General features: G+C 37.3%; 1 protein-coding gene across 1 annotated transcript in view; it reads right to left on the bottom strand.

Moving 5' to 3' along the window:
- Nucleotides 1–14581, bottom strand: part of LOC121423767 (alpha-N-acetylgalactosaminide alpha-2,6-sialyltransferase 5-like) — a 30915-nt gene that overhangs the window by 12810 nt on the left and 3524 nt on the right. Inside the window, exons 2-3 of the mRNA XM_041619254.1 lie at nt 5696–5838; nt 49–342 (exon numbers count right to left, since the gene is read on the bottom strand). Coding sequence (XP_041475188.1) covers nt 49–342; nt 5696–5755 — 354 coding nt within the window. The 5' untranslated portion in view covers nt 5756–5838. The remainder of the gene's footprint in view (nt 1–48; nt 343–5695; nt 5839–14581) is intronic.

Below are 14581 nucleotides of genomic sequence, written 5' to 3'. Positions count from 1 at the left end.
ATTAGAAGGATGTGGCTACAAGATGGGAATGAATGAATGTACACTGACCATATCACTTGACACAGGTGTGTATCCCTGCCCGTTCCAATTCTTCGGCTCAAGTTGCTTGTCCTTCTCCTCCAGCAGTGGAGTCTTGGTGGTAGCGTTGATGCGCACTGTTTCTGTCAGCCTTGGGAGGGGCAGGGCCGGTTCCCCACCCCTCTCGGTACATCCATGGCTCCCGGTGCATCCAAACTCTCTGATGTTGGTTTTGTTTAGTGTTTCCTCAGGCCACGTGTAGAGAACCAGGACAACTCCAATGAAGGTGCAGAACAGTAGTTTAATTAATGCCAGTGCTTGTCTCTTTAATTTATAATAAAAAAAAGAGAAGAGAATAAAAAAATATGCCCATTGATGTAAAATACAACCAATATTTGGCCAATTCACAGTAACAGCACATTCATCCAAGCTGGAAATTTTGGGAGCCTAAACACTCCTTTAACAAAGGGAAATAAGTTTACTTTCACAAATTGTTTGTTGTACATATTAAAAACAGAAAATTATAGAATTATTACTGAAGGTTTGAGGAAATCCATCAAAGATTACTTGAATTTCAAGCTTCTGATATTTGACTCATGAACGAGCAGTTGTGTTATATACTATAAAATTATTTTTTTAATGGGTCACGATTTTACTCATTTGTAATAACTTCTTTCAGGAACTTGGGTGAAATGATTTGCATGTAGGGGAAGGCAGGGTAAGTTGAGCATAGGGGCAAGTTGAGCCACCATCCCCAGGCTAATAATGAATGAGTCAGACATTGTGGAGGTGTCATGTATTGATGACCCATTGCATAACCCTTAACCCAACCACTTTATTTCCAACTTTGAACAAAAAGTACTTTTTTAGAGGGAAAAATACAAATTTCAGCCAAAAAAGTAAAAAAGGGTGTGAAATAGATAAGTGCTGTTTACCCACACACGCCTTTGAATATATCATACATGTAGAAATAACAACAATATTGTTAGTCCAGGCATGGATTCTCATTCTTGTCATAGTCTTTTACATGATGAATGCATAAGAAATGTGTGGATGTGAAAATATGGCAATAAGTTCGGACTAGGGTAATTTAAGCCAAATCAACATGGGGCAAATTGAGCTATGTTAATTCTTATGGTGATGTATAATAAAAAAAACATAAAAAGCCATTTATATGCAGGCAGAAAGGAGCAAATTCATATGACAGCTCTTTTACTTTTAGAAGATGTTAGTATTTATACAGAATTAGCAAGTGAAAAGACTTTACATGAAAAATTGACAACCCGGTTCTTCCTGCATACATTTTGTACATAGTTTTTGTGGCTCAACTTACCCCAGACGGTGGCACAACTTACCCCATATATGGGGCAAGTTGAGCAATTTGACATCGTTTTTTTCAAAGGTCACGATGACTTTCAGTGTGGGGATAGAAAGTTATATACGTGATAGATGAAAAACATTTCCCAAGAATCAAATTTAAAGGCAAGGTACTTATTTCTACAATATTACTAGTCATATTAATTGTAACATGCAAAATGCAAAGTGTCACAACTTACCCTGCCTTCCCCTATCTATTGATATAATGAAGGTATAAAAACCATTTTCTATTTTCTGTGAAAATTACGTTTTATTTTTTTTACCTTACGATACATGTAGGAATGCTGCTCGCATAGGAGTTGCATAAAAAAAAATAAAATTTTACTATTAACTTTTTATTCATTGATGGATTTTCCTCAAACCTTCACCAGTATTTTTATTATTTTTCTGCTGCTTTTACAATAAATTTTTTGTCAGGGTGAATTTTCCCTTTAAAAGGTACATGCAAGTCCACTTGAACTATTAATGTGGGGCCTTCTGTACATGTACATGTACATGTAGATGCAGTATAATTTGATATGTCTATTTTTGCCATTTTACATTAAAATGCATGCTCTAGGCTGAAGATATCTCAATAAATAGAGCAAAATTCACAAAGCTATTTTTGACAGGAAAGACCCATGTTTTGTCATTTTTTTATCACCTTGCATTTTTTTCCTTTTCTGAAATTAAAAACCAAAACATTCCCACAGTCCAACATAAAAAAACAAACAAGTGGAGCGCCTCTGGCAGTCTCGCCTGCATTACGTGATTCAATATAGCAAGCAGTGCTGACTTTGATAACATAATTATTCACAAATAAGTGGAGCACCTCTGGCAGTCTTGCCTGCATTATGCGATTCACTATACAGCAGTGCTGACTTTGAAAACAGCTATCAAATAATTATTCACAAAAAACACAATTCATATAATAATATGTTTATTACCCTATTAGGGTATTTGACCTTGATCATGAGACCTATTAAAGACTTGTGCAAGATGATGAGAGATATAAAACCCCTACATGTATGTTTTATCAGCTCGATTCATAAACTTTTAAAGTTACGATGCTAATTCAACAGATGCCCCCAACATGGCTAAAGTTCATTGACCCTAAATGACCTTTGACCTTGGTCATGTGACTTGAAACTCACACAGGATGTTCAGTAATACCATGGTAATTCAACAAATACCCCGAACATGGCTAAAGTTCATTGACCCAAAATGACCTTTGACCTTGGTCATGTGACCTGAAACCCGCACAGGATGTTTAGTAATTAATTAGCCTTATAAAATGTCCATGTTTCATGAACTAGGTCCACATAATTTATAAGTTATGAGTTTGATATAAGTTCATTTCAAAAACTTACATGTACATGTAACCTTAGGTTAAGATTTCGATGCTGATTCTTCCAACATGGTATATAAGTCATTGACCTTAATTGACCTTAGACCTTGGTCATGTGACCTGAAACCCGGGCAGGATGTTCAATAATACCTGATAAACCTTATGTCCAAGTTTCATGAACTATATACTTTCTAAGTTATGATGTCATTGAAAAATTTCACGCTGGCACCGCCTTCAGAAAAAACGGCGCATTAGTCTTGCTCTGCGAGACAAAATGGTTAGTGCAATGAACAGGATGTGCTTATTGTACTATACCAACTTTGGGGGTATTAAAAGTTCTAATCCCATTTTTGTCACCTTCTCACAATAGGGGAGGGTATTAAAATGTGCTTCAATAGACTGGCCAACTTCAATCTGTTAGTTCTAAAAAGGAAGTTAATATTATCCTCTTGTAAAGATGGTATGGTAGTCATTGTAAAGCTGTACATATCCCCTCTTTCAGATTGAATATTGAAATTAGAAAAATATTCCTGGTGATCTTATTTACCTTTAAGGTCCTAAATTGTACATGTGCTGTACATGTGGACATTATTGTCATGCACTAATATTTCAATATGTGAAGGCATCAAATGATATATTTTTTTACAATTTCCAACATTCACTCGATATTGTTATGAACATTACCATTCTAAATTTTCGTTTCCTATTAAAACAAGATACAGCCTATATATGCAGGGCCAACAAACCCTACAGGTAGGCCTACCATCTGTATCATAATTCCATGGGTACATAATTTTTGAATGAACAATTACCCCTTTCATAAACCCAATATATGCAGATAATACCACATAATTTGGTTGTAAAATCAGAGGAGGACCAGAGTTATCCGCATTATTTCGATGCTGCAATTATCCACATAATGGCAGCATCGGGACCAGATTTTGACTTAATGAACGCATTTCCAAATTAATGCGGATAATTGCCATGGGGCGGTCACAAGGCAATTTTCCAACGCAACCCCATCGGAGGGGGCGTGTGCAGTTGCCATGACAATCATCCGCCTGTTTCAGGTTGGGCGTTCATAAAAAAAATAGTGCGGATTATTTTCGGAGTTTGTGAATGCAATTTTTATTGAATTATCCACATTACTCTAATACCCCCATCTCACTAGATGGCGATTCCGCTGCGATCGTCAAAAATCGACAAAGCGTGGTATATCGTAGCTTGAACGTGGCTTGATCTTTTCAATCTTCTCCATCGTACCTTGATCTTTTCTGAAGCGGCAAGGATCGCCACCATCTTCCTGGTCGCCACAAAATTTTGAACATGTTCAAAACTTACGTAGCGAGATCGCGGAGGTGCTAAAGCGCATCATAATCGAGTCAAGAGCGTATTACAAACGACATATTCGTAGCTGTAACAAAGCTCCAACGCACAAAGCGTAGTAGAAGCGCATTAAAAGCGGCACCGATCGCCCGTGTTTTTCAGGCCCGTTCCCAAGACAATTCTGCTACGCTGCTTCCGTTTACGAGGCGACTGCCTTGCGCTCGACACGCTTCACACCGTTTCCACCACGACGCTTTCCCTTTGGGTGGCATGTGGCACACGTTCTCAGCCCGCTGCAGGCATTCGCGTTGCGCTTTTGCTGCGCCGCTGATGACTGGCCAGCGATTGAGCAGCGACCGTCTGCGTTGCTATGAAACAACGTGCCGATGGTAGCGGATTATCACATTTTCAACAGATTACGAGGCGACACCACGACGTTTTCAAATATACTTCCCAGAAAAAGGACCAAAAAGGGAAGCTGCCCAATCTGTTATGCCGGCGGTCCAAGAGGAAGCGAACAAGAGGTCATCATGGTTATGGTGGTGGTAGAGGAGGAGGAGGAAGAGGAGGAGGAGGAGGTATAGTAGGAGGATGAAAATCTAACTGCTGAGCCAGCTTGAAAGAGAGAAAAAAAAAGACGCTCGCATGTCTTGATGACGAAATGGGTTACCTCCGCAAAAATATATAAATTGAATATTTTTAAAAATAGAATGAATTCTAACTACAGTGACAGTAAACAATATTAAAATTTTAATGATTCGATCACTGATGTATTGATTGGGAAAGCACACTTTATGGGGATTCTGGCATTGTGCCCCCCCCCCCTTATGAGTGCTCTCACATCAGTAGACTACTTCTTGAAAGCAAATTTGAAAGGAATTTACCTAACAATTTTGAGTGACAAACTTTTGTGGAAAAAAATAAACAAAATATAAAACATTTTTATGCTCTTTTATGAAATTCTGGATGCATCCCTCATATTAACTATTAGGCTCATCGACATCTTTTGAGTGAAATTTTAATATATATTGTATATTATGACTTAAGTGACAGCCAGGATCGGACCCGGTATCTTTTTGGCCTCCTCCTTCTACTGTCCTCGTATCAGGTCCTCGTATTCAACTTCTAATTGAAGTTGTTGTATAATGCTAAGATGTATAAGTCCAACCAAATTCTGGACATCCATCTTGGTCGGAGGTTGGCAATCGACTGAAAAATGTCTCATGTGCCGCGATCAATATGCCGATTGCTTGAAATCGTATCAAGAGCCCATCATGAACGTAACACAATCGTTCCATTCGTAGCACCACCGTACCGAGGTCCTAATTAGCGTATGGGCCTCGTTGTACGGTCGCTTTTGATCGCAGAAGCAGCGCATCACATCTGCCTCAAATCGTGGCAAGAGAGTGGCAGCGTCGTACTACCAGCGTATTACCATCGCCTTCAGCGCAGGTCCGTCGCAGTGAAGTTGTAGTGCAATCGCCTCGCAGGCTAAAAATAGAATTCGAGGACGATTCTGCTACGCTTTGCGGGATTTAGACAGATCGCCATGGTCGCCATGGTCGCCATGATCGCCATCCTAGTGAGATGGTGGCCTTAGGCAGATAATTGGAGGATGGGTTTATGAAAGGGGTATAAAATACATACCCTGCCATAGAATGGTAAGAACCAGGTGATCTTGCGCACTGGTCGTAGAATGAAAGACATGATGACAGGGCGTCCCTCCACAGTGCACCCATCCACTCACTGCTACGCCCCCTTGATGTGTTCCAAATCAAAAGTCGCATGCCCTGTCAAGAGAGATAAACAAATTAATTGGATTTTAAGGAAAAAAAACACTGTCACAATTACGGGCCGTCAAAGGCCTATATATCATGCAACAGTGGCGTGAACTACATGTACAACATAGAAAACTGTGTTCTACATGACAACTGAACCAAATATCACCACAACCATGCCAAAACACAGACTCCCTGTAGGCTACATATACATGTACATGTACTGCAACTGTTCGTTTCACCCAGTCAAAGCAGTCCCACAACTTTCCATACCTACATGTACATGTATGGGACTGTGGAGTTGCCTTCAACCTTCACCATTTGAGATATATGGCCTATAGTTGTCCCTGATCACCTTTCCTGAAGAGTTCACAACCACTTCATTGTTTTACCTTTAAAGATCAATGAAGAGGGTGCTTCTGAAGATATGCTTTGTGCATTTATACAGTACTTTGAAGAGGAGAGATGGTGAAGACCTTTGAAATTTAGCCTTGATGTCATTTGAGATGAGATGGACTGATCAAGATACACAGTCCATTGCACAAGGATTAGTCATCCCCAACCTCTGGAGGCATTCACATTGACAAAGCTGTGGGCATCATACAAGTACTGTGTACAATATATTTGATGCTAGATCTGGTGTATTTTTTTTCTGGAATCTTTATCAAATAAACCAACACTATATATGGCTCAGAGTCGGGCTCAGAACCCCCATACATACATGTATTCCATAGCACTTTGATTACAACACAAGTCCTATTAAAGTAAAAAAATCCCCAACTTTTATATTGTTCTATAATATGAATTACATGTATATGAATTTTTGGGTGAAAAATATCACCTGCATCAGACCTGCCAACCTCTGTGATAAAAAAGTGCAATTTCATAATAAAATGCGTGGCGCACTCGCTCGTGGAGCTCAAGCTGCATGCAAGCTAAAATGAGCACTGCTCTTGCAGCTGAAAAAAAAAATCATGTGTATATCTCACCCTGGTTTTAACAAAATGATTGAAAAAAAGTTACCTGAAATATACTGGTCTAAAAAACATATTTGTGTACATATATATATATTTATTATTATGGTTGATATTTCGTCTTTTTTTGTGTAACTAACTTGTGTTTATGTGATTTGCAATCACCTTATAATAATTCGTAAATTTTGTGATTTATTTTAATTTGCTATTAAAAACAAAAATATAAAAATTATTTGTGTTTTGAAATAGAGACATATAAAGATGATTTTTCTCAATAAATGACGATTTTGTAAAAAAAAAATATATATATTTTTTTTACAAAAAACTTAGTTTTCAAAGAAAAAACGTACTGCCGTATTTTGGTTGCAAAAACGTATTAAATACCCGGTACGCCCAAAACGTACTGGTTGGCAGGTCTGCTGTATGTGTGAGCCAAATCCATGTATACATGTAGGCCTACATGTATATCATGGCAGGCCTACATGTACTTGTACACCAACAGGTATTTAGATTTTTACTTTGAAGGTTTCCATGGTGAAGAAGAAGAGCCTAACATTTGGTATCACGATACACCGTGTACTTTATTCTTTCGAGGGCATACACATGCATGTGAAGATTTGTGTTATACCAATTTTTGTTTTATTTTCTTTTTTCATCACACCAATCACCAACCAAAATTGATCTAGTTCCATACTGGTACATAAATGTACATTTACACATTGAGGGCCTTATTAAATCATCCATTGCCCGACAAACCTTCAAAGCTACAAATATAAATGTATGTATATATACATGTATATATATGGAATAGGTCAACATGGACTTTAAAAACAATTCAAAATCTTGAAAAGTTTGAAAGAAGTTTGGATGTTGAAAAAAACAGGGTGCAGTACTATGTTCCAGGACATGGGGGGATAGGGCATTTTTTTTAAACATTCACTTTGTTGTTGTCTTGTTCATACATGTAACTTTCTTTAAGTTTAAGATTTGTGTCATCATGCAGGCAAAGTGTGCATTGCCATCCTCCCCTCCCTGCTCCACATTTTTGTTCTTTCTTCTCTTTCTCCTCCCCTTTTTTCTCCTTGTCTGCCCTTTTCATTTTATCCTTCCTCCTCTTTCTCCTTCCTCTCCATGAATCCCCCTCCTCCTCTTTCTGTTTTTCCCCTTCCCCGGGTTGTCCCCATTTTCTATGCCTGTACTTATACCTTGTCCTTGTTTGACACTCCTTCTTGGCGTACTTTTTTCCTTTCTCTTCATAAATAATCCCAATTCTTGAGAAAAATTGTCTCCAATATCAACATGACTCCAAAGTTTAGTTTTAACTACATGTACGCAAGAGTCTTATCGTATGTACACGTGCCATACCCCTTTAACCCCTTTAAGAAGTTGATTTATTTTAATAGAGCTTCAGGAGTGTACAATTTGACATTATTAGGTCACAATGTCAGAGACATGTATTGTGAGTTGCATCCAGGGAAACCCACACATTCACAGTAACTATGGTAACTCCTCACAGCACAGGCTTGGATCACAAGCAACATTACAGCCATTTTGTCTGACAAGTGGAATGCACCCGACAGCCTTGCATTCAGCAAATCATAATTTCACGTCCCTTGATTATTAAAGGTCAAAGGCAAGGTTCAGATCATACAAACTTTGGTTAAAAAAAAATAACTTCAATACAAACTGCATTGGGAATAAGGTCTTGAAAAACATTGCCCTCTGACATGCAAATGAACTTGTAAGTTATGAGAATAATCATTTTGCAAGTTTAACCCCATCTAGGCGGGGGGGGGGGGGGGGGGGGGCTTGGAGGCCCCCAACGATTCGAGTAATATTTTTGTGTGCGTTGACATTTTACTTTCAAGTCTTGCACAACTATTGAGACCACTTTTTTGACACCCGGGTACGCGGTTAAAAAATTACGCAATATTTTGTAAGTGCATGTCAGACCAAAATTTGCTCAAAAATGTGATTTCGTGTAAAAAGCAAATTGTGTTTTCAACCTAGAATCACAAATGTATGATATTTTTAGTTTTGCTGGTCTAAATGGATTTGTTTTATGCCATTTGTGGTCTCAATAGAGTGGACAACAAATTTCATTGAAAAAAAACAATGAAAAACAAAAGGTCCAAAAACCGAGAAATACATACAGTCCGACCTCTCTTATCCGGACACGTTGGGACCAGCACCAATCCGGATAAGGGATTTATCCGGATCTGGGAGACCCAATATTAAATACACGCAGCTGCGCTGCCGGCTGCCTCCCCATGCAGGCCACCGGCGGTAGCTACACTGCACTATTGTAGTGGGCGTATGCAGAGTCAGTGCAAATTATAGGCAGTGTTTTTTATTGAACTGAAATCGATCGATGGCCAAAACTCTTGGATAATTTACCTGCTAAAATGACTGAGGTATACATCAAGCATACTTCGAAAGAAAGTGAATGACTCGATGAAACCAAGTTTTAAAATTAGATCATCGCGGCGGGTATCGCAGCTTCGCAATGTCAGCCATTGTTCCACTGACTGTAGGCTCAAACATGATAGATGGCGCTGTCCGTATTGAGGCCTAAAGTTAGCTAGCAAGACATGTGTTGTTTTTCCCGCGAAGCAAAAAGAGAAACGTGATGAAATGTTTGCGCTGCACCCTGATTTACTGGAAATTATCATTCCTAAAGTTCTTTTGGTGATTTGGGTGAGATATTTTCATGAAAAATATGTTTGGTGCAGGGTGACTATTGGGAAATATATGTAATCAGAGTGGGTTTATGTATAGGATTGAGTTTAGATTGAAATCTCATTTCCTCACGTACCTGTACTAGATTAAAAAAAAAAAAAATCTCGGCAAGTGTGCGTCCGGATAATAGAGAGATCCGGATAAGGGGAGGCCGGATAAGAGAGGTCGGACTGTACTGTATTAAAGAAATTGGAAAAAACAAACAATATAATACTTGTAAGAAATCGATCTGGTATCGCATTTTTTTCACGGACACTTGCCAAGGGCTCGACACTAGCGGGGGTCCGACGGTCCCAGACCGGTAAAAATCACTGTTGGGCCGGTAGATTTTCAGAATTAGGAAGATTTACTGGTCCGACATGACCAGTAAAAAATATCATTGTCGGGCCAGTAATTTTTCCAAAAATAGCAAGATTTTAAGGGTCCGACATGACCAGTAATAAAAACCATTGTTGGGCCAATAACTTTTCCAGAAATGATCAAATTCACTGCAAACCATTCCCCCCCCCCCCCCCCCCCCGATAAATTCTGTCATTCACACACAGAATACACACAGAATGAATCGCACGTAATTGCTACTAGAGCTCGAGCAGATACAGTGTAGTGAGTGTACATACATGTATGTAGCTAGCCAGCCACACAACTCACGTGGTAAATTCTTTACTGGCTGCGCGAACGAAGCCTGGCTAAACTCTGGCAGAAATCTCTCACAGAACTGTCAAAATTCGCGGTTCATACTCATGAAAGGCTCTTATAATGTCCATATTTCCTAAAAATTGGAGTAACTCTGTCATTTGTAAGCAGTAAAAGGATAAATTTTCACTTCTGTTTGGTTCAAACAGATCGGGTTTCGGGTGATATCGTCTGAATACAAGTTAGCCCCACATATGCATTTACATGTATGTGTGTGTTGATACACTTGGTTTCTGACTTTCTTTCGTAGCTATTTTAATTGAGCCAAAAAGAAATTGATAAATTATTTATGATGATAGTTTTAGCTTTCTTCCTCTGTTTTCTTCCTATCTTTCTTTCCTTCTTTCATTTCAATCTTTCTTTGTTTCTTCCCTAATTTTTTTTACTATCTTTCTTTTTTATTTTCCCCTTTTTTCTTCAATTCGTTCTTTCATTTTTTCTATCCTTTTAAAAATATTTTTCTCTATTTACTTTTTTTCTCTCTCTTTCTTTCTTTCTTTCTCTCCCTCTCTCTCTCTCTCGTTCGTTCGTTCGTTCGTTCGTTCTTTCTTTCCTTCCTTCCTTTTTGATATTTTTCTTTCTTTAATTCTTGAGTCCATCCATCCTATATTCATCTCTTCTTCCTTTCTTTTACCCTTTTCTTTCCTTCATTCTTTGTTCTTTGTTTCTTTCTTCCTTCCACCCATCATTTATTTACCTTTTTTATTTCTTTTCTTTGTCTCTCAGTCTTTCTTTTTTTTCTTCCTTTCATCTATTCTTTTACCTTTTCTTTTTTTATATTGCTTGCGTATTTCCTTCCTTCCCTTCCTTTATTTATTTCTTTCCTTCTATCTATCATTTTACCTTTCCTTTATTTCTTCCTTAATTCCTTTCTTCCTTTCAATCCTTCCTTCCTCTCCTTTCTTTTGTCCTTTCCATCTCTCCTTTAACCCTTTCTTTTTTATTGCTTCTTCTTTCTTTCCTTTACTACTTTCTGGATTTGTTCTTTCTTTCTGTATTGCTTGCTTCATTTCTTTCCTTCATTTCTTTTTTCCTTTCTTTCTTTCTTTATTATTTTTGTTCCTTCTTTATTCCTTCCTTTCCTTCTTTAGTTCTTTCTTTTTCCTTCCTTCACATCTATCCTTTCTTTACCTTTTCTTTTTTTTTACTTCCTTCCTTTTTTTTTCTTTCTTTTTCTCCCTTTCCTTCATTCCTTCCTTTCTCTTATTTTTTCTTTCTTGTCCTTCCTTTCTTTCTTTCCTTCTTCGTTTCTGTCTTGCTTTCTTTTTGTCCTTCATTCCTTCATTTCATGGGGGGGGGTAACGAAAGGCTAGACAAATAAACTTGCGCATTTTTTTTATGTTTTCTTGATTTTTTGGGACCAGCAGATTTTAGGTTTGGACCAGTAAAAATGTGAAAAACTGGGTATCTACGGTCCGACATGAAAAGGTTGGACCAGTAGAAAAAATGGGTTAGTGTGGAGCCCTGGCTAAGAACACCACAAAGAGTTTCAATACCAAACCTTAGAAGATTTTGAGCTTTATTTAGGGAGTTAGAGGAAAAAGTACATTGTATGATTATGCATACTAATTACGCATTTCCACTAACTGCTTGTCACCCAACCCTCTTTTATTTTCTTTAAACTCGCACCAAATGTTGCCCCAAGTGTCTGACGGAAAAATCTGAAATATTTTGCCCCAAGGTCAAATAGTTGCTAAGATATGGCCTCCCATAGCAACCAATGCGCACTCACAGAAATCATTTTAAATAAAATTGCCTATTTATCAATGACTACTGCAGCAAAGTTTGATTGGTAACAGTACTCATTTTTAGTATTAAAATTGGAAGAACTTTTTGGTCTAAACATGCAGATTATACTATAGTGCGGACCTGTTGACCGGATTTCGCACACGAAGTCACAGCAATTGGCGTTAAGCATCCATGTCAATATTTTCAGAAGCATGTTTGGATTTAATTAGCTTGGACCAAATATTATGCACATTTATGGACTTTCATATATATACTCAACAGTATTACAAAATATTGACCCAAGAGTGTGAGTCGTTTTCTTGAAGGGCGCCCTCAAAGTTTGATCTTTTATTTTAAAAAGCTGCCAAATAAAGTTCAAGGTCACGGATCACCTCCCGTCCCATCAAGAAGGGGGACCAATTTCTGTGTTTTGATAGACATTTACCCAAATTTTCAAGTGTTACTTGAGAAATTTTGCTACCGGAATGTTTAGTGGCTGATTTGCGCATTCCAAAATGGTCGTAAACATCCTAAAATTGATGTTAATGACACATACATGCTTTTCAACACTTTTCAAATTATGATAACTCAAAGACAAAGAACCAAAAGACAGTGATATCTTCTGTGATGATAGTCTGTAATTAGTATTAAAAGGATATATCTTCAGACATAGTTTGTATTGTCTATAATGACCTTGAAAACACACCTAAAATTCAATAAAAACAATAAATTGGTTAATTTTCCAGAATCATGTGGCATTCAAGTGTGTTGACATTGACTTTCAAATGGGTGTGATTTCAATACCAGGAGTGAGTTTAAGCCAAAAATTGAAAGACATGTTCAACTTTTGTTCTACTTTAAGCATCATAGAATATTTGAACTCAAAACCATATCATTTGACCTTGAAATTATATTTTAAAAATAGCTATTTGGGCTTCATAAGTAGCATATTCAAATAACGCATGTACTTTGCAACACATTTCAAAATGGATTTTCTCGTAAAGAGAATACCCTATCAGGTTGATATTTGCTGTATTTGTAGTCTGTAAGGAGATTTTGGAGGATCTGTAGTTAAAGTAAATATTCTTTCATTCAACTCCCAGAATACCCCGGCCTAGATAGGGTTAAAAAAGAAAGGATAATCAAGAGATTCAAAACCTAATTTTTCCTCACAAGAAACAAGAAAAAAAAAAATTGTTTAGGAACCACAAGTGCACATATACATGTACATGTACTCATCAAGAATCCATATACCGGTAGCATCTCATTTTATTTGAATTTAGGATGAAAGAGCATTGTTGATCAAATGCCTTGCTCACTGGCATTTATGTGCTTTGGCTAGAAATAGAACCCCTCACTAATAGTCAGTCGTCGGCTGCCTAATAGTCAGTCGGCTGCCTAATAGTCAGTCGTCGGCTGCCATAGACTTTATCTATTTCATTTTATATTTCAAAATAAAATTGGTATTCTGAGATATTTTACCTCTCAGATAAAATTTTATCTGCAATAAGTTTCTATGTTGTGCAATACGCGACAAAACAGTGCCTGCACCCTGCGTAGACATATACATGTATCATGTTAAACCATCAAAATGTGGATGATGTGCATGCGCCCATCATTAATACTTTGAAAGATAAACATTCATTTCAGCAATATTTCAAGGTGAATCAGCTCCAAATGTTGAAGTAAATGAAAAAAAATATTGAGAAATACCTTAACATTATTCCATTAGAGTTAGGAATTATTTCATATGACTTTTACTGATATTGTCTTTGTAATGATGCTTTAATAAAATGATGCAATTTTTTTACATTGGTGTATATCCAAGTTTTATGAACCAGTAGGCCTGGGACTTTCAGGTATTTTTGTCTTTGGGTACCCTAGTAATTTTCGGGTAGGTATCAGGGTACCCGAAAATCATGTCGCATTAAATATAATAGGTGAAAAAACCTTGTAGGTGACGTCATCCAGCCACTGCGACACAAGCCAATTTATGAATGAAAATATAGTAGGTCAATAAAGAGCTGAATATTTTTCACTGGCTTTCTTTATAGTTTCCAACTTAATCAAAACAATTCTAAGGAAATATGGCAAACAGATGCAAAATTTTAGCAACTTTTGGTGCGTTTTTTTAAACCTTAAATTAGACTCTAAGCCCCATTCATAAATAACGAAAAAAAAATCAAAATAAAATAAAACTTAATGACTCAGGCCTACGTTGCTAAAAAAATAAACTTTTAAATGTGTGTTCTTTTATACTGTACATGATTCTCAATTGTTGTTATTTTGTATGACCTTTGAATATAATAGTGCCGTCACAATGAAAAAAAAATGAAACAAAATTGGGGCAAGCAGTTTTTCTATCGTGCAAGCAAATCATTTTTATAACTTGCCCTGTCAGGCAAGAGACGTTTTTTTTTGTAGCGGCCTGCCCAAATTATCAATGAAATTTCATTTAACCGTAAAATAATGATAATTTGAAAGGTAAGGATGTATTTATGTTAAATGTGTTTGTCAAAATATTTTGTGTACCCACATAGATCAGATAAGAACGGATTCTATTGCGTTGCTGGTACAGTGGCAGATACAAATTTTGACTAGCGCGAGTGTTGTGATATTGC

This window comes from Lytechinus variegatus, chromosome 11, assembly GCF_018143015.1.
Source record: "Lytechinus variegatus isolate NC3 chromosome 11, Lvar_3.0, whole genome shotgun sequence".
Lineage (NCBI taxonomy): Eukaryota > Metazoa > Echinodermata > Echinoidea > Temnopleuroida > Toxopneustidae > Lytechinus > Lytechinus variegatus.
The sequence above is the reverse complement of the archived record's forward strand: the minus strand, read 5'-3'. Positions and strand labels throughout refer to the sequence as shown.